Below are 21,243 nucleotides of genomic sequence, written 5' to 3' on the forward strand. Positions count from 1 at the left end.
AATGAATGATGTAGACCTAAGAGCCAAGGTCCAGTGATAAGGATCTTGGCATGGTATCACCTGCCCGTCACTTGGTTCCTATCCTGGTGGCATATCTCCCAATAACATCAAAGCTACAGTAAGGCTGCGCTCACATGGGGAGTGAAATCCAGCGAAATGTCTGTAGCGGGTATTCTGTTGCAGATCAGTCGCAGAAAGCCTGCCTCCAAATCCGCGCCATTTGGGGCTGGTTTCACTGTGAATTCCTGTGCGGAATTTATTGAGAGGAGGTGAATTCCGCAGTGGAGACGGCGATTAAATTGACATGCCGCAGAATTGAATTCCACACCGCACGTCAATTTCCGCATGGGTTTTGTGCAGATTATTTCCACGGCTTCCGCGATTTCGAAAATCTCATCTACTTTGGTGCTCCTGTAAATGCCGCAGAATTTCAATGTGGGAGGGTCCGCACAGAAATCCTGTAGCAATTCCGCCTCGTGTGAACCCAACCTACTGGCGATTCTTGATTGCGTTATCTGTGGCAATAATCCGCACGCAGGTAACGCATTAAGGCCGGCTACACACGGAGCCCGTCACGGCGCCCCCCGGAGACCCCCAAACTTACCTGCGGATTCGGCGTCCTCGCTCCCGCATGACGCTGCTGTGTGCCACGCCGGCCACGTCACATGACACGCCCACCGCGTCACATGACACGGCCGACCGTGTCATGTGACGCGGCGGCGGTAGGCGGGGAAGCATTTTCACACTATCTTCCGCTGTGCTACAGCGGAAGATAGCGTGAATGGACGGCTTCCATTGACTGCAATGGAAGCCGTCCGCGCATACACCCGCGGCAAATAGAGCATGCCGCGGGTGAGGACGGGAGATTTCACGGCGCGGAATTCCGCAGTGGAATTCCGCACCATGAGCACTGAGCTATTAGGTTCAATAGAACCTAATAGATGCGGGCAACGCAGCGGATTTCCGCCGCGAATTACGCGGCGGAAATCCGTCCGTGGGAACGAGGCCTAAACGCATTCCATAGGATAACCAGGCGGCCTAAAGTTACAGACGGTGGAATAATAAAGGAAGTCAAAGAGAATGAGTGTTGACCTCCCACAGGTCTACATCTGGCAGCCTTCAGGATATTGTGCAATGAGTGATTCATCAACTGTATAACATGTTGATGCCAAGTTCAAAGTGACTTGTTCATGTTGGAGATCCACGTTGCTGAAACAGAGCTGCAAATCCTTGGAATAGGCATAGTTACATGGCAAAATTCTGTCAATCTACAGCCACCACTAGAGGGAGTGTACAGCATACTGTTTTTTTATTATTGCCACTCAATGTATATATCATATTCGTAAGCTGCTTAGCTCCCCCTATTGGTGGTCGTAGGCAGACAGAAATGTCAGATGACTTTTCAGAATAAGCTGTTGTGTGTGAGGAATAACAGAATATCTTGGCATTATGACTTGTATCCTCTGTTTATCAGTAGTTTCCCCTCTGCAGCCTATATCTTATTCTCCATTCTTTGAAGACTAGTGGGAGGAGCCAGCTTCTGAGCTGTGTTCTATAAACTGTACACAATTCTGTTCTCTAACTGTGATGCACACATAGAGACATATAATCATTTAGGGCAGTGTATAGCAGTAATGAGCAGTGGAGATGTGAATAAATAGCAGTAAATAAATAGACATCCTGATGAAGCTAATAGCTATGTGTGTCCCTCCTTCTTCTTCCCCCCTCCCCTCTGCTTGCTTAGATTTCAGTGTGTTCAATGAATTATCCCACTTCTCTACTAGAGATAACATCACTTGAAAAGCAGTGGACAGCAAATTAAAAAAAGGGGAGACTTCTAGTGGCCAGCAATTTAAATATGTTTAGAAAATTATTTAGAACAGAATTGAATAATATATTCTTAATAAAAAATCTTCATATAGCGCCAAAATATTCTGCAGCACGTTACAAATCAGAGGGTCCAAATACAGACAAAATCAGATATTACATGTGGTATTCAACAATCTGAACAACAGTATTGGGGGAACTACTTGCAAGAGCTTACGATCTATGAGGTGACAGGGGTGACATAAGAGGTACAAGTGCTTGTTCTGTGCAGTGGCCCGGTCATCTTTTATATAAATAGGGTAGTATACATAAAGCTGTATGAATCATAGAATCATAGAATGGTTGAGTTGGAAGGGACCTCCAGGGTCATCGGGTCCAACCCCCTGCTCAGTGCAGGATTCACTAAATCATCCCAGACAGATATTTGTCCAGCCTTTGTTTGAACACTTCCATTGAAGGAGAACTCACCACCTCCTGTGGTAACCTGTTCCACTCATTCATCACCCTCTCTGTCTAATATCTAATCTGTGTCTCCTCCCTTTTAGTTTCATCCCATTGCTTCTAGTCTTTCCTTGTGCAAATGAGAATAGGACTGATCCCTCTGCACTGTGACAGCCCTTCAGATATTTGTAGACCGCTATTAAGTCTCATCTCAGCCTTCTTTTTTGTAAGCTAAACATTCCCAGATCCTTTAACCGTTCCTCATAGGACTTGATTTGCAGACCACTCACCATCTTGGTTACTCTTATGTATGTTTTTTTTTTTTTCATTTTTCTTGCCCAGATGTAGGACTTTGCATTTCTCCTCGTTAAATACCATTCTGTTAGTCGCCGCCCACTGTTCAAGTTTTTCTAGATCTTTTTGAATACTCTTTCTCTTCCCTAGTGTTAGCTATCCCTCCTAGCTTTATGTCATTCGCAAATTTGATGAGTTTCCCACCAATGCCCTCCTCAAGATCATTTATAAAAATGTTGAACACTGGGCCTAGGACAGAGCCTTGTGGCTCACCAGCCAGTATGCCTGTATGTACAGATATGAAGTGCATTAGGGTGTATGGAGAGTGGAGAATAATGCTGGATGATGGGATCAGGTTCTGAAGGGGAATGTAGAAGAGGTGTAGACATAGAAGAGTTTGATTAGGGGAAGTGGAGGGTCTCCCTAAAGAGATACGATTTTAGGAAACTCTTAAAACTGTGGATATTGGTGATTAACCTGATTGTCTGGGGTAGCACATTCTAGAGAACTCGTGCAGTTTGGGAGAAGTCCTGGAAGTGTGAGGTTCAGATTATATAGGAATATAGTCTAAGGTCATTAGCGGAGCGGAGAGCATGGGTAGGGTGTTGACAGAGATGAAAAAGGAGATACAGGGAGGTGCGGAGGAGAGCTTTATGGATGAGTCATGCATTTAGCTTGTATTCTACAGTTGATGGGCAAGCAGTGCACTGATTGGCATTTAAGAGCTAGATGAAAAAAACAACAGAACAGGTAAACAGGAAGTCATGGGCCAGGTAGCTTGAAAGCTTGAGAATTGGTGACCCTGTGGGTGCCCTAAATTACTAAGCGCAGGAGCCACACGATCGAATGCACATTTGCATGCGCTTTACTTTCTCAAAAATGATCACACACCCAGGTTTTTGGTTTTGTATATATTTTCGGTCAGATGGCCGGTCCATACGTCGTCATACTATGAATTTTAACCTTTGCCACAAGAACTCTTCGGGGTGTGGTGCCCTCGTGGCATGTCCCTCATGGTGTAGAAAAGGGTGTATACAGCCCTTAGTCTCTATATCCCCGACAACATTGGGTTCCACTTCTAGGGCAGCCAAAAACGTAGATGCTTGAACAGTCTGGTGGATGCTTGAACAGTCTAGATAGACAATTGTCCACAGCCAGGGGGCGAGGGATGTACACTTCATATTTGCACATTTTGCTGCTTGAAAGATTAGCGAATGAGTCTCCTCTTTTTAGAAGGCTCACTATGTACTGCATCACTTTTTTTGTGATTACATGTCACTTTTTTGCACTTGGTCGAAGAAAGTGCAAATTTGAACTACTCCTATAGGGAACTGAAGTTCTAGTACTTTGTATATTTATGACCAGCAGGGGGTGCCCAAATACCATACAACACACGTACCACCACCACAGCAGTCACAATACACAAATGTATCTTAAATTTTGCAAGAGCAAATTTGAGAGCTACCTATGTAAGATTCATAAGGCCTCCCTCACGCAGGCATTTTTGTACAGCATTTAGTGCTGCCTTCTCAGTGCTAAACGCTGTACAACGCTGCCATTCATTTCAATGGGGCTGTTCATACAAGCATCAAAACGCTGCGCTTTGACAGCGATGCATGTTCCATCTTTGTCCGTTTTCAGCTGTGCATCGCCCAAATCAATACACACCTAGCAGGCACCGTCCAGGTCTCTGCTGCTGTTCTGCGGAACTCTGGGCAGGCTGCTGGGAGCATCTTTTGCTAGTGACGGAGTTTGAAGACCCCGCCTCCAGCAAGAGATTACTCTTGGTTGGCTGCGCCAGCGCTCAGGGAACCGATCACAGCCATTCAATGAATGGCTGTGATTGGTGCATCCTGCTCTGGCTCAGATTGGCTGAGCTTGCGACGCTCAGCCAATTAGAGCAATCTCTTGCTGGAGCGGGGTCTTCAAACCCCGTCACTAGCAAAAGATGCTCTGTCGGCGCTGACAAGTGCCCGAAAGCCTGCCCAGAGCTCTGGATGGCAGTGGCAGGGACCTGGATGGCGCCTGCTAGGTGAGTATTTAATTTTTTTTCTGCTTCCTTGCTGAAAATGCAGCCAAAATGCCTGACAACGCTGCTGAAATCGCAGTAAACGCAATGTTAAACGCTGCATTTCTGCGAACGCCTGTGTGAGGGAGGCCTTGGACCTAATTTACATCTGCACTATTATGAGAATATGCTGTTTGGACTGATGTTTCATATACCGATCTTAATGTCATGGGGCAAAATGTGTCTTCTGTAGTAAGAGGCAAATAAGGGAGATGGAACAATACCTCTGCAGCGCCACCTATTGGAAGGCAGCTTTCATGGAAATCAATGTTAGACTCTTTATACAAGCCTTGTAAGAATGACTGTGACTTGAAAGCCAAATCAGAATCCATACACAGAGAGCTGTTTCGGGATGATTGTCCCTCATGAGTGTGCAATAGGTTTCTGGCTGGCTAGTGAGAAGCCTGTAACGTGGGTCAGGAACGCGGCATAATACATTAGAAAATATAGGGCCACCCATGCGCCAAACCAAATCTATAGATAACTATAAACTGGTGTAGATTTCCACTACAAGTTTATGTTGATTTTAGGCATAAATTGTAGTAAATGTGAAGGGCAGCAGGATGCCATGCTTCCTTTCACTAAGCCCCCCTTTCTCCACCCTCTTCAAAAGTGTCAAAAAAGGTTAAAATCTCAAACTACAAAACTTGCAACTTTTAAACGCCAGAAAACTGGTGTAAATAACTTTTTTTTACATGTGTTTAATTGCTGGGAACCCCAGCAACCAGCTGTAATCTATAAGGGAACCCAACAGGAATTCTTCTATTTTCCTGCAGTGACACCACAGGGAAAATGAAGTATTAGGCCTCCTGCTCACATAGTAACATAATTTGTAAGACTGAATGAAGACAATGTCCATCTAGTCCAGCCTGCGGTGTTGTTGATCCAGAGGAAGGCAAAAAACCCCAAGAGCAGAAGCCAATCAGCCCTTTTAGGGAAAATAATCCTTCCCGACTCCCTAATGGCAATCAGACTGTTCCCTGGATCAACCCCTAATAGTTCCTACCTGCCTGTAAACCCGGATTAACAAATAATCTAAGATTTATAACCTATAATATCCTTCCTCTCCAGAAAGACATCAAGTCCCCTTTTAAAATCCTCTGTGGATTTTGCCATCCCCACGTCCTCAGGCAGAGAGTTCCACAGTCTAACTGCTCTTACAGTAAAGAACCCTCTTCTGTGTTGGTGATGAAACCTGCTTTCTTCTAGACCTAGCCGATGCCCTCTTGTTACCATAGCAGTCCTGGGTATAAACAGATCATGGGAGAGATCCTTGTATTGTCCCCTCATGTATTTATACATAGTTATTTGATCACCCCTCAGCCATCTTTTTTCTACAGTAAATAATCCCAATTTGGATAGCCTCTCTGGGTATTCCAGTCCCGTCATTCCATGTATTAGTTTAGTTGCCCTTCTTTGAACCCCCTCAAGCACTGTAACATCTTTCCTGAGCACCGGTGACCAGAACTGTACACAGTATTCCATGTGGGGCCTGACAAGTGCCTTATATAGTGGGAGGATAATGTTCTTGTCCCTCGCCCCTATACCTCTTTTAATGCACCCCAAGACTTTATTAGCCTTTGCCGCAGCTGACTGGCATTGGTTACTCCAGTTTAGTCTACAGTCCACTAGTACCCCCAGGTCTTTTTCCATATCACTTTTCCCTAGCAGTACCCCATTAAGTGTATATTGGTGACTTCAGTTTTTGCTGCCCATGTGCATAACCTTACATTTTTCAACATTGAACTTAATTTGCCATTTTTCTGCCGAAGCCCCCAGCTTATCTAGGTCTGTTTGCAGCAGTACATTGTCCTCCGTTGCATTGATTATATTGTATAATTTTGTGTCATCTGCAAATATTGATATTTTACTGTGCAGTCCCTCTGTCAGGTCGTTGATAAATATACTGAACCCTGTGGCACCCCGCTAGCGACGGTGGCCCAATCAGAGTACAAACCATTTATTACCACCCTCTGCTTTCTATTATTGAGCCAATTCTTTACCCAATTACACACGTTTTCACCCAATCCGAGCGTCTCATTTTATATATCAGCCTATTATGCGGCACGGTGTCAAATGCTTTAGAGAAATCCAGATATACGAGATCAATAGACTCTCCCAGATCCAGCCTAGAACTAACTTCATCGTAGAAGCTGATCAGATTTGTCTGACATGATCGACCTTTCCTGAATCCATGCTGGTGAGGAGTTATTCCCTTGTTCTCCTTGAGGTACTCTTCGATGGCGTCTCTCAGAAACCCCTCGAATATTTTTCCCGCTACTTACCGGTCTGTAGTTTCCAGGCTCGCTTTTGGTCCCCTGTTTGTAAATTTGAACCACATTGGCAATGCGCCAGTCCAATGGTACCACCCCGGTCTTGATAGTATCCAGAAATATTAGCTATAGCGGCCTAGCTATCTCATCACTTAGTTCCCTTAGTATCCTTGGGTGTATTCCATCTGGGCCTGGCGATTTATCGATTTTAATCTTCTTTAACCTGTTCCGCACCTCCTCCTGCGTTAGGTATGACATATTTTGTGAGGGGTTCATTTTATTCCCCTGCATCTCATGTGGCATTTCCTTTTCGTTTGTGCATACGCTTGAAAAGAAACTGTTTAATAGATTTGCCTTCCCTCCATCATCTTCAAAGATTTCTCCTGCATTATTTGTTAAAGGGCCAGTGCTCTCAGTGCAAATCCTTTTGCTGTTTATGTAGTTGAAAAATAGTTTCGGGTTGTTTTTGCTCTCTTTGGCGATCAGTCTTTTTGCCTCCTCCTTGGCAATTTTGATCCTATTTTTGCATATTTTGTTTTTTTCCCTGTACGATTTTAGCGCTTCTTCGCTGCCTTGTTGCTTTAGTAGTTTGAACGCTTTCTTTTTTTCGTTCATTGCCTCACTTACCGTCCTGTCGAGCCACATTGGTTTCCTTTTAGTTGAGATTCTTTTATTTTTAAAGGGAATGAACTGCTCACAGGAGGTGATTAGGATCTTTTTGAACTTTTCCCATTTGTCCTCTGTACTGATATTTTTGAGGATGTTGTCCCATTTAATGTTACCGATAGTAGTTCTAAGCTCATCAAATTTTGCTTTACTAAAGTTTAGTTTTTTTGTCGCTCCCTGATAAGGCTTCTTATTGAATGACAGCTGGAAGTTGTTTATATTGTGGTCGCTGTTCCCCAAGTGCCCCTCAACCTGTACCCCCTTTATTCGGTCCGGTTTGTTAGTTTTGTACTAGGTCCCGAATGGCCTGCCCTCTTGTTGGTTCCCGCACAAGTTGGATAAGGTAGTTGTCTTTGATTACTCTCAAGAGCTTATCACCCCTGTGAGATTTGCGGGTTTCGTTTTCCAATATTATATCTGGATAATTAAAGTTCCCCATTATAATTACTTCATTGCGCTTTGACACCTCTTCTATCTGCCTTAATAGTAAGTTTTCAGTTTCTTCTGTTGCTTTTGGTGGTCTATAGAAGACCCCTATCAGGATTTTGTTATTTTAGTCTCCCTGTATTTCTACCCACAGTGATTCCACCTGTTCTTCTCCTACTCCTATATCCTCCCGTAGTCTCGGCTTTAAGTTCGATTTAACGTACAGACATACCCCTCCCCCTTTCTGGTTTCCACGGTCTCTTCTGAAGAGATTGTACCCCTGTAAATTTGCTGCCCAGTCATACTTTTCATCAAGCCATGTTTCCGTTATTCCGACTATATCATAGTTTTCATCGACCATTCTCGCTTCAAGCTCACCCACTTTACAGATCAGACTTCATGGTCATACAATTTAGACCGTTTTTTTTTGTTCTTTAAATTCGTTTTGTTGCTATTCGTACTATTGGCTGATCTAACAGTTCTAACTGTACTACCCGCCCCCCTCCCTGCTCGACCCCCACTCCCCTTGCTTAGACCCAGGTCACTAGCTACACTGGCCACCCCACTATTTCTCATTTTGCCCTCCCCCCAGTCCCTAGTTTAAACACTCCTCCAGCCTTCTAGCCATCTTCTCCCCCAGCACAGCTGCACCCTCCCCATTAAGATGCAGCCCGTCCCTACGGTAGAGCCTGTAGCCGACAGCAAAGTTAGCCCAGTCATCCAGGAAACCAAACCCCTCCTTCTTACACCAACTCCGGAGCCCCTTGTTTACCTCCCTAAGATCCTGCTGCCTTTCTATTGTGGCTTTAGGTGCAGGTAGTATTTCTGAGAAAACTACCCTGGAGGTCCTCGCCCTAAGCTTGGACCCTAAGTCCCTGAAATCATTTTTGAGGGCCCTCCATTGACCTCTAATTTGTTCATTGGTGCCAATGTGCACCATGACCACTGGATCCTCACCAGCCCCTCCAAGCCGATCCGCGATGTGTCGAACTCGAGCGCCAGGAAGACAACACACCGTTCGACGATCTCGGTCTTTATGGCAGATTGCCCTATCTGATCCCCTTATAATAGAGTCCCCCACCACTAGAACCTGTCTAGCCTGCCCTATGCTCCCCGTCCCCGTCTCACTGGAGCAGTCATCTCCCTGGCGTCCAGAGGGCATGTCAAGCTGCAGCGGTGCTGGCTCTGTAATGGCACCCCTCTCATCTGCCAACGTTGCAGACGTGTTGGGTTGTGTCAGTTCAGGACCAGCCTCCCTGGTTATCTTCCCTCTATGCCTCCTTCTATCTGACACCCAGCTGACTGCCTGCTGCCCCTGCTCTTCCGTACAACCATTCGCACCCGCTTCTATCCCAGCGAGTGTCTGCGGTTTCTGCAAGTGGAGGAAAAATCGCAGCATGCTCCATTTTTCCACACAAAATGAAGTCAATGGAAGCCGTCTGATCCGCGCCCCCCCCCCCCCCTCCTCCCCCATGTCCTCCGGCCGCTCTCAGGACCCACCACTGGCTTCTGCGCATGCACCGAAATTAAAAAATCTCCCTGCACCCGGCTGTAACAGATAGCCGAGTGCAGGGAGATATGATTGGGGACCACTGCATGCGGTTCCCAGTCACATGATCACCGTTATCCATCAGATAACAGTAATCATATAAAGTTAAAAAGTAAAAAAAAAAGTTAAAAAAATTAAAGTTTCATCTTCCCTTACGGATCGTATCCGTAAGGGGGATGAAATTACGTACCCAAGGTCCCCGGATTTGTCCCCTGATGGGATATTGATCTGTGGACCTTACCCCAGCTTCGGCGCATGCTCCCGTCAGCATGATGGCGGACGCATGCGCAAAAGTGAAGGATTGCCCGGGAAATTTAAAATCTCCCTGCTCCTGGCTACCAAAGGTAGCCAAGAGCCTGGAGATGTCACGGGGAGCCGCGGTATGCGGTTACTGGTCACGTGATCGCTGTTATCCAATGGATAATGGCGATCACGTAAAAGTTCTTAAAGTGAAAGTTTCATCTCCCCTCACAGATGAAACATCTTCTCAGAGGCTTCCGCATTTGAATCCAGATGCGATTATCCTCCATGGACTCTTCCGACTTCTGCGCATGCGCCTGCCGGCAAAATGCCAGACACATTCGCAGGAGCCGGGGAACCCAGGACATTTTAAATCTCCTTGCTCCCAGCGACCAACGGTCGCTGAGTGCTTGGAGCAGTGACCGGAGACCTCGTTGAGTGGTCCCTGGTCACGTGATAAAGTAGCGATATAACATTAGGCCGGTCACACATGACCGGAGAGGAATTACGGGTTCTGCATGCACTTGATCAGCGGTAATCCAAGGATCAATCGCATGCATTGGATTACACAATTCCCCCCAATTAGCGGGTCGGAATTACGTAATCCACTCAGAACACAGCATGATATATTTTACCGCAGATATCTGCGACCTAGAGCCCATTGTGCTCTATGACCGCGGATATACCCGCAGCCCATATACAAACACATTGTGTACGGGCTGCGGATACCCGGGTCATCTCTAAGCGACGGCGCGGGAAATACAAACAAAAAACGGTGTACTGCGCATGACCGCCTGTGTGAGTAGGCTGTCATGCGCAGTACATTACGCGGCTGTATGCAGCGCCACAGCCAGGCTCACAGATGGGATCTGCTGCTGCCTCCGCAAGCGGATTCCACATACGGCTGCGTGAGCCCGGCGTTATTCAGACCGCTACCTGTAATCTCTAATTTACAAGAAGCCCCGGGAACGCTCGCCTTCCTGCAGTTCCAGGAGCAGCTTGTTAAGCGCCTTCTGTGTGAGACCGCCGCACCTCAGCAAGCTTAGGAAGCCTCACAGACCACCACTTTTTACACCCCATCCCTGCTGCTGAGGTCAAGAAATATCCCCAAAAAAACATGGGAGGGGGGATACCCGGTTTTCTTGCCCCATGTGCCCAGCCCAACCAGCCTCCGTAATTACCCCTGTCTTCGGACATAAAACGCAGTTTACATTATTACTTTTATTTAAGATTTAGGGAATGCCAAAAAATGGGGAGGAGGGGGGGGGGGGTTATTTTTAGGAAGTCAATTTTTTTTCCGTACAAGTGGGCAATGGGGCCTGGAATTTATTCAGTTGTGCCCAGAAATCCAACGGGTGTTCCCTCCATTATGGGCCTAACCATGTGTCCTGTAAGTAGATTAGGGCCACAATGGGTATGTTTCTGAACACGGGACAAACGGGGGTATCCATTTTGGGGTGAAAGTTTTCATTTGTGTGTACAAAAAAGACAGTTTTTAAATTGACACAATTGCCAATAAAATAAAAATTGTGTTTATTTTCTTTTGCCTTGCTTAGACTTATTCAAAAACTGTGGGATACACAGTACACCCCTAGATGAATTTGTTAAGGGGTCTAGTTTTCAAAATGGGATCATTTATGGGGCTCTCTGTCGTTTTGGCCACTCAATAGCTCTACAAGTGGGCAATGGGGCCATACGGACATAAGGTTAGGGCCACAGCGGGTATGTTTCTGAACATGGGGCAAACAGGGGTATCCATTTTGGGGTGCAAATCCTCATTTTCATGTGCCATCTAGAAAATAAAACTGCCTTTAAAATGACATATATGCAGAAATCTGAAATTTTATTTTTCTCCTCTAAATTGCATTAATTCCTAAAAGAAATGGGGAGTCAAAATACTCCTGACCCCCCTCAGTGAATACATTTAGGGGTGTAGTTTTTAAATGGGGTCATTTGTGGGGGTATCTATCTGGCTTGGTGCAGGAAAACAAAGTGTTCCTCAAAATGCTAATAATCAATGTTAAATTTCTACAACTTCTAAATGGTTAAAAATAACAAACGCTTTTCAAATGTGCGCCCAGAATAAAGTAAACAGATGGAAATGTATATCTTATCAACAATTTGTTACAGTATGTTTGCACATATTTGAGATATTACAATTGAATGTTAAAAAAATGACAATTTTTTAACAAATTTTTCCAATTTGGGCGCTTTTAATAAATCTACACAAATTATATCGACTATTTTTAGTACCTAAATGAAATACAGTATGTGGTGAAAAAACCATGTCAGAATCACTGGGATATGCAAAACTTTTACAGAGTTATTCTATGTTAAAGTGACACAGGTCATATTTGCAAATTTGGTCTGGTCATTAAGGCGCAAACAGGCTTGGTCACTAAGGGGTTAATCCTCCAGAGTGAGAGCTGCTCTTTCTAGCGACTCTACCTTTTGGCTGAAAGTTGAGGCTCCCCACATGGTGGCTTCTTTCCCTGTTTGCTCAGACTTCTCTAATAGGAGGCATAGATTAGAAAATCCCATTAGGGTATGTTCACATGTAGGAAATTTTGATGCGGATCTAAACCAAAATCTGCTCCATTGATTTTGACGCAGCAGGTTTCACCTTTCCATTTGAAAGAATGAAGTCTGCTGAAAATCCGCATCAAAATCTGCCCTAATTCTACTGCATGTGAATATAACCTTACAAATCATTAGAAACGGAGGCATCACCTGACAATTCAGCATGTAATCCAATAAGTGTCCAGTAGAGGGCAGCCTAATACTAATAATATACTTCTATATAATATGATGGTGACTGTATTTCTTACTATTATTCACTAGAGGGATTGTCTGGGACATTAATATCATTAGGAAAGTCATCAGTAATTGATCGGCAGGGGTTTACCACTTGGGATCCCCGCTGATATTGGGCCTGCTGGCATTGTGGAGACAACTGGAATCAATGTTGCAGATGGTCGGGTTGGTAGTCCAGGCACAGCTGCTGCTGAAGTCAGTAGGTGCTATGCCCGCAGTACCAACCTGGGCCGCTGCACTACGGACAGCGCTATCTGCTTCCAGCACTGTCCGCAGTGACAGTGGACCTAGCAAACAGTTGATTGGCAGGGATCCTGATTGGTAGACCCCCCCACAACCAACTAGTACTGACCTATCCTGCGAATAGGTCATCAGTAGTAAAGTCCCGGACAACCCCTTTAAAGGGGTTGTCCCGAGGCAGCAAGTGGGTCTATACACTTCTGCATGGCCATAATAATGCACTTTGTAATGTACATTGTGCATTAATTATGAGCCATACAGAAGTTATAAAAAGTTTTATACTTACCTGCTCCGTTGCTAGCGTCCTCGTCTCCATGGTGCCGACTAATTTTCGCCCTCCGATGGCCAAATTAGCCGCGCTTGCGCAGTCCGGGTCTTCTCCTCTTCTCTATGGGGCTCCGTGTAGCTCCGTGTAGCTCCGCCCCGTCACGTGCCGATTCCAGCCAATCAGGAGGCTGGAATCGGCAATGGACCGCACAGAAGCCCTGCGGTCCATGAAGACAGAGGATCCCGGCGGCCATCTTCAGCAGGTGAGTATGAAGACGCCGGACCGCCGGGATTCAGGTAAGCGCTGTGCGGGTGGTTTTTTTAACCCCTGCATCGGGGTTGTCTCGCGCCGAACGGGGGGGGGGGTTTAAAAAAAAAAAAAACCCGTTTCGGCGCGGGACATCTCCTTTAATGTTTTGTGGTTTGGGGACTGCACTGACGAGACCTTCCTGTACCGTCATCCTCCTCAATCACTTTGTCTTCCGCAGGTATTTAGAAAGTACAGCGAGCTGGAAGAATTCTACCACGAAATTACCACCCGCTATCCCAAGTATCCTCTGCCACCTTTTCCACGGAAGGTCCTATTTGTGGGGGAGACCGACATTAGAGAAAGGAGAGCCGTCTTCAATGACATCGTGAAGGCCATCGCCCGTGAGAAGGAGCTGGCCGCATCGCTGGAGCTGCAGGATTTCTTAGGTCAGCCATTATTGTTCTGGTTTCCTGATTCAGCATGCTCTAAGAATATTTATACAGGCGGATACGTCTCTTTACCATGAGCTGGCCCTTTAAAATGAAGCTATATCCGGAAATTCCTGGACCCCTAAGTACAGTAAGTGTGCAGGTAGACCTTAAAGGGGTTCTCCGGAACTTTTAATATTGACGACTTATCCATTGGGATAGGTGACCAGTAGTTGGCTGGCAATAGTTTGTCACTCAGGATCCCTGCTGATCACCATGCCCGCTGACACTGTGGAAGCTGGTAGTACTGTCGTCAATGCAGCAGCCTCGCTTGGTATTGCAGACACAGTTGCCTTTGAATTCAATGGGAGCTGTGCCTGCAGGACCAAAGCCGGCTGCTGCGTTATGGACAGCACTATGCTCACTGATCACAGGCCTGGGGATGAGCTGATCAGTAGGGATCCCTAGCGGTGGACCCCCCGACGATCATCTATTGATGACCTATTCTGAGTATAGATCATCAATAGGAAGAATCCTATAGAACCTGTTTAACCCATTTAGGACCAGGCACAGTAAATTTATGGCACCTGGTTCTGGGCTTAAAGCCTAGCCGTATGTAAAATTACAGCAGGGATTTAAGCCTCCTGCTCTGCAATCAATCAGAGACAGGACGGGTTGTCGGCTGTTGGTAACAGCTGATAACCCAGAGGAGAAGGTGGGAGGGTTTTTAACCCTTTCTGTCTTCACCTTCCCTGAGTACACAGCGCTCAATGAGCGCTGTATACTAGAAAGTGGAAGTGTAACTTCCACTACGGGAGCTGGGGGATCACGTGACCGCTGGGATTCCCTGCTATAGCAGAGCTGCAAGGTCGTAGTAGACCCTGATCATCTCTGCCAGCGGCTAATATCACCACAGGGGATGTTTTCCCCTGCAACTGGGGCTCCTATGGATGCCCCAACTGCAGTGGGAAAGTGTCAAATAAAAAAAAACCAAAAAACCATGTGAATGTCCCCCAGAGGTCTTATATGATGTCATGGGGGACATAGATAGTAAAAAAACACAATTACAGAATAAAACAACAATATATACATAAGAAAGAAAATAACACGAAGCCAACGCCAACCACAACCGTCGCTATAAGCGCCCTGTAATCCAAAACCATACATGTTACATATCAAAACATGCGAAACAAAATGGGGAACCCGATCCTATACTTTATTTTAGCGTAAGTATACTAATTTTAAAAAAAAACTACAAATGTTAAGAAAATTATTTTTTTTAGTATTTTACCCCCAATAAAACTAAAAGACAGAAAAAAAAGCCAGTGAAAAGGATATTAAAAAAAAAACGCCATATATGTGATGGAAAAAAAAATGCAGCAAAAAATAATTTTGGTAGCTAAAGAAAAAAAAATAGGGCAGTAAAACCGCCACATGGGTAAAATCCCTAAAATGTGTCTGGTCCTTTAGGTACAAAACAGCCTGGTCCTTAAGGGGTTAAGGGTGGATTCACACATTCATTCTACGCACAACTGCCAATGACTGGCTTCAGTGGTGATAGTACCATGAACAGCACGTGCCCGCTGCAATCAGAGGTCGCACTACATATTTTACAGAAGAGTAAAAGTAATCCTCCCAGCATTTTGGAGGAGTATATATAGCCAAGGAGCAGGACACAATTTGCAGTAAGTCATCAATCGTAGATCAGCCGAGCCATGTTGCCCAGGTTCCCTTCCAGTCAGCTGTTTATGGGTCATTGTGTTCATGTATTGAACTGATTTTTGCAAGAACCAGACAGCCCTGTCTTCACTGCAGTGGTCAGGCTTCGTATTACAGGTAAAGCTCCCATTTGAAGTGAATGGCTTGCAATACCAAGCCTGGCCACTGCTATGGGAACGGAGCTGTCCGCTTCCTGCAGAAATTAGTTCTGTGTATGAGCACAATAGCCAGGGAACAGTCGATTGGCGGGAATTTTAGGTGGCAGATCCCCACTGAGGATAGGCCATCAATAGTTTACAACTGGAAAACCCCTTTAAAAATACACTATTAGTGCAAGGAAATATTCCAGTAACTTCTAACAAGGCTTCCTTCATAAATAGGTTTAGAATTCCCTAAATTCTCTATTGTACATAAGGCTGTGATGTACAACTGATTTGAAAAGATGCATGAAGTCACATAGGCAATTGCAGCCTACAACGAATACGTGAAAAGCAATGGCATAATTGGTCGCGCGTAGCAACCAATCAGATAATAGCTTTCATCTTGAAACCTGCATTAGGAAAACACACATAGTAATTATACCTCCAGCAGTAGTAATGCCACCTTTCCTGCCCCCATCAATAATACCATCCTGGAAAACCACTTTAATATGATGGGCACTAGGGAGATAATGTTTCCCCTTGTGGAGACTACCTAGCTGGTGTAGGGAGGCTTATAGGCCAAGCAATGCTCTCTGGGAAAATGGGGTGTGTACGTAAACTGTCATCCAGGAGAAAGAAAGCTGGATCTCCAGTGCCCACTATTGGATATAACCCTGTACTTCCATGTATCTCTATATACCTTCCATTGTAGCTCGAGGCACTTAGATCATTCGTTTCTGGTGAGCTTCACTCCTGTATAGCTATTTATTGCTGTTTTTTAAAATATTTCCTCTTAGGGAGGAGAATTGATGACGTCATTGAATCCCAAAGTGCACGGCCGTATGCACATCATGCGGAAGTTGGAGATTTCTTCAAAGATGAGGCGCCAGCAGAGGATCCTCTTCTACAGATAGCAAGCAGACTGCAAAACTCGAAGGCTGAAGTACAGGAAGAGGAGGAGGAAGAAGAGGAAGAGGAGGTCGATTTAGACCCACTTGGCATCATGAAGTGAGTTCCTTTGTTTTTACCTTTTAGATATGGACATTTACTGCCTTATAAAACTAAAACTATACATGGAAAAGTTTCTGAACTCAACGGAAGTGATTAATAAAAATAGTTTTTTTGTTACAGCACTTATTGAACTCCATAACAAATCAGTCTTCAGTAAGCTCCCCCTGGTGGTAGCTATAGGATGTCGGAATGTTATCATTTACAATGATCATGTTAGTTTTTTTTATTTCCCCATGACTGTCATTATGCTTCATTATGTGGCTATTAATGATGCCACAATCACTATAAAGGGATTCTGTCACCAGCTTTTTGCTGTTTTCTCTGAGGACAACATAAGATAGTGATAGGCATGCAGGCATTACAGCGAGAGGTCCACTTTATGTATTACTCCCATAGTTTGGGAGAAACTTGCATTTTAATAGCAGCACCCACACATACAAGACTAGTTCTTTATACTCATGAGCTTTGGTTAGCCATACCCACCCATGAGGCTAGCGATGCGCACCCCTATGCACATGACTAGGGAGACCACTGTCAATCATTGACTGTAGGGTGGGGTGGACATGGCAAGCCCATAGGTTGGTGGGTATAACTAGAATTCATGAATATGGAGGACTACTTCCTGTAGTCCCACTATGTGTGGCTGATACTACTGTGTTTCCTTGAAAATAATGCATAACCCTAAAATAAGCCCTACCCTGATTTCCGAGCGGGGCTCTTGAAATATAGGCCTTCCCCCGAGAATAAGCCCTAGCTACACTACATTAAAAAAGCAATACTTACCTAGCAGATGTCCCTCCTGCTGGTCTCCGCAGTTCTGGCAGGCTTCCTTGCAGTTCTCAGCAACTGACAGAAGATTGCTTGCTGGTAACAGAGTTTGTAAACCCCGCCTCCAGCAAGCAATTGTTCTGGTTCTCGAGCGCCATAGTGATTGGCAGAGCCAAGGCACTTGAGAACCAATCAGAGCAATCGCTTGCTGCAAGTCAGGTTTACAAACCCCGTTACCAGCAAACGATCTTCTGTCAGCGCTGAGAACTGCAAGGAAGCCTGCCAGAACTACGGAGAGCAGTGGGAGGAATCCAGACAGCACCTGCTAGGTAAGTATGATAAGACACCCCCCGAAGATAAGATCCTGTGCCTCTTTTGGGGCAAAATTTAAATTTCACTATCCCAGGAGAGAGGACTACAAAAAGATGGGGATCCTCTTTAAAGTGCTGTGCGCTACTGTATATGTAAATTACCACTGAGAAGTCATCTGGCTGGTGACCAAATCAGGAAGAGTCAAGCAATCCAGACTCCAGTTTCTACCCCTACTGGATTGATTGGCATCCCCCTAGCCACTATCTGTCATCCGTGTGCATGCTTCATTGACATGTGGTAGCTCAGCCTAAGGTTACCTACACACAGGCGAGCACATTCTAGGGGCAAGAAACTCACCAGCATGCGTTTCCACTCCAATTTGAGAAGTTTTTCTGTCAAAAATGCCTCCCCTCACTTCAGTAAAGAAGCGATCCTCTGTATGGCTTTCAGTCACGTTGGAGGATCGGCAAGTGTTTCCCATTGTTTTCAATGGGAAACCTCGCATCGCACTTGCATGCCCCTCCCATGCCGTGCAACGTGTATTACTGTCCCATTGAAAACAATGGGCGATGCGTTCCTAGGAATGCAAAAAGATAGGACATGCAGCAATATTTTTTTTTCCCCGGGGGTTCATATTTAGTTTCTCGGCTACGTGAAACCGGCCTCAGGGTACTTTTACACTGTTTAATCGGGATTGAATGTGACTGTGTGCCCGTGTAAACACAGGACTCTGACAGTAATGATCGACTAGTCGGAGTCACTCGGTTTTCAGCTCACCCAAAAGACAAGCGACCGTTGGCCCGTGTAAACAGGCAGTTGCTCATCTATGACCGACTGCCTGTTTACTGTGAATGGAGGTGAGCGGGTGACCAGTAGCGGTCTCCAGACGCTCCGTCTCCGTTCACTGAGCGATCATCACTCCTGTTTGAAAGCGAAGAAGCAATAATCACTGGGACGACTGCTGGGCATATTGGTATATTGTCCCATGAAAAGTATGAGTGATGGGTAACCAAGCCAGTGATACAATGTGAAGGTCCGCATTCGCCTAAGCACCTGTTTTCATTCATTCTTTTACTGCCATCTTGTGGTTCAGTAATTGGTGGAGAACCTTTTAAACAGCTCATCTGTTGTACGAAGGAGCGTGCAGCATGCTAGAAGGGAAATAGTGGATGCAATAGCAGAAGTTCCCATACTCTACACCTTTTTACACCTTAGTGGCCTGGAATGCTCATATAAAAAGTAAGTTATTGAATACTGCCACCAGAGGGCGATGTTGCTCTGTATAATACTGCAGGTAAAGGATAAACTTAGTCATTGAGATGCTGGGGTACAATTTAGCTTGCACTCTCCATGCAGGGAGATGGCAAACCTGGTTCATTATGAAGCTTTCATACATACGCTCTTACCGGTAGATTGTGCAGTCGATCTGTCATGATATCCTGATACCTTCAAGAAATTATCTCTTATAATTTGACTGATTTTAGGGAAAAAAACTACACTGAAGTACTTTTGCAATCAAATTATTTAACCCCCACTGCTAATTAGGTTTTTTTTGCCAGATGTACAAACTTTTAGCTGTTTGCAAAACAAAACAATGAACCAGGAAGAAGGGAAACTGTCATCAACTCTCATTCCCATTCATCTCACAGCCTTCTGAAAAGAGTCATGCTTTCTGTGCATGCACTAACTTTGCACTGAACAACGCAGGAATGAAGGCCCAGTTGAGCATCAAAAGAGGTTTACTGTACACCATGTCACCTAAACTTAGTTTATGCTGCTTGTAGTTGATGATGGGTTCCCTTTAAATAGCTCAACACAACCAATATAGCAAGTTGTTTCTCCAAATTGAACACAAACCGCCTACTGCAGTCTCAGAATTATTCAACCCCCCCTGAATAGAATCCCTCATCAGAAAACACATTTGCAAATCCGGTGTTGTCTCAAGCACGCCTGGTGCCACTATTCAAGGACTTCATTAGTTGCATCAGGTGTGCTTGAGATAAAACACATCAAGTATTTGGAGTGACTAGCGATTTTGGTGACTGTGATGTTTGATTGCATGTTAGAAATATGGCTAATTGTAGGTTTACCTTTAACCAGGTGGATGGGTTGGGGTCTGAACTCTGTGACGTCACCACTACTAAATCCTGGTCTCTAGCTGGAGAATTGCTGGAAACAGTCAGAAGTGCACGTTCAAATGTTGATGACTTTTCCATTTGAATAGAGTTTTGGTTGCTTTTTGTAGACAACTATTGCGTCCTTTATTCTCCGGACTGCTGGGGTCCCTGTGGCCAGATTCGCATCTCCTGTACTAAGTGACAAAAAATGTGCCTGAGCATGCTGTAGAGCCTTGTTTTTATTACTTCGGGGAGAAAGAGAAGGCCTAGTAGGGTAGAACTACAAATGAAGCTTACTTTTATAATCTCTCTGGGTCTAACTTAAGTTTTCAAAGTTGGAAAAAGTCCATGCTATGCAAGCTCGTTATGTGACCCCTGACTTCAAAATGCATCTTACGAGCTCCTTACTTCTAGTCGCAAGCTCACAGACTTGGAAGGAATTTGTCCAAGCCTGTCTTAACATTGTGTACAGGAGTTGCATAGTTCAGCTATTTGAAGCTGCAGCCAAGACAAGCTATATGTACAGGTGAGCTGTTCTGCAGTGCTAGCAGATAAGCTGCTATCAGGGCTTTATGATTAGGTCACCATGCAGTCCCAGAAGGACTGAAGAGTTGAGCAATTGTGCTGTGCCTAAATTCTCAATGTGTGATTGTTCTCAGTAAGTGAAACCACATAATCGTGTAGATATGATACCTTTTAGTGGCTAACAAAAATACATGGTGTTATAGCGAGCTTTCGGATCTTCTGTGGACCCTTCATCAGGCTAAACTGATTTGGATGGGCGCATATACAAATGCAGAGACTAAACCTATCTTGATCTTAATACAAATGTTCACACACAGAAATGTGATTTGTACTTAAAACTTAAAATTCTACCAGACAAGCTTAGCAGAGAAACAAATACCTAATCAGTCCACTGAGCTAAGGAATGTGACAGTTTTATGATGTCTGTTATCTCTTCTATAACCCTGCACATAAAGAAGATGGAACAATAGTTCTGCAGTTCCACCTATGGGATGGCAGCATTCTTTCAAATCAATTTCTGAATTTTTATGAAGTTTTTTTTTTTTTTTTAACTTTGGGCTCATATGCTTCACTTTCGATCCATGTAGATGAGACCATTGAATGAAGATTTCCAGAGAGGGGGTTAAATTTTACTCCTCTGGCAGCTTTCGACACTTAGACAGCTGATCAGTTAAATACTGAACCCCAAAGGGTTGTCTGGTTGCCTAGAAGTCCCGATAAGGAATGGAGTCGCCCGTTCAGGACCCTGACCTATTATAAGGACAGAGAGTGGTTTCAAAAAGTGTCTCCCACTCTGGAGGACCCAACGAGTCTGCAGTTTACTCCGAATACCTAGTGATTTCAATGGGCACTGTGTAATGCTTCATTT

General features: G+C 44.9%; 1 protein-coding gene across 1 annotated transcript in view; it reads left to right on the forward strand.

Moving 5' to 3' along the window:
- HS1BP3 (HCLS1 binding protein 3) overlaps positions 1-21,243 on the forward strand; it is a 102,495-nt gene that overhangs the window by 22,116 nt on the left and 59,136 nt on the right. Inside the window, exons 3-4 of the mRNA XM_066596824.1 lie at positions 13,594-13,801; positions 16,440-16,650. Of these exons, the coding sequence (XP_066452921.1) occupies positions 13,594-13,801; positions 16,440-16,650 (419 nt within the window). The remainder of the gene's footprint in view (positions 1-13,593; positions 13,802-16,439; positions 16,651-21,243) is intronic.

Source organism: Eleutherodactylus coqui, chromosome 1 (genome assembly GCF_035609145.1).
Source record: "Eleutherodactylus coqui strain aEleCoq1 chromosome 1, aEleCoq1.hap1, whole genome shotgun sequence".
NCBI lineage: Eukaryota > Metazoa > Chordata > Amphibia > Anura > Eleutherodactylidae > Eleutherodactylus > Eleutherodactylus coqui.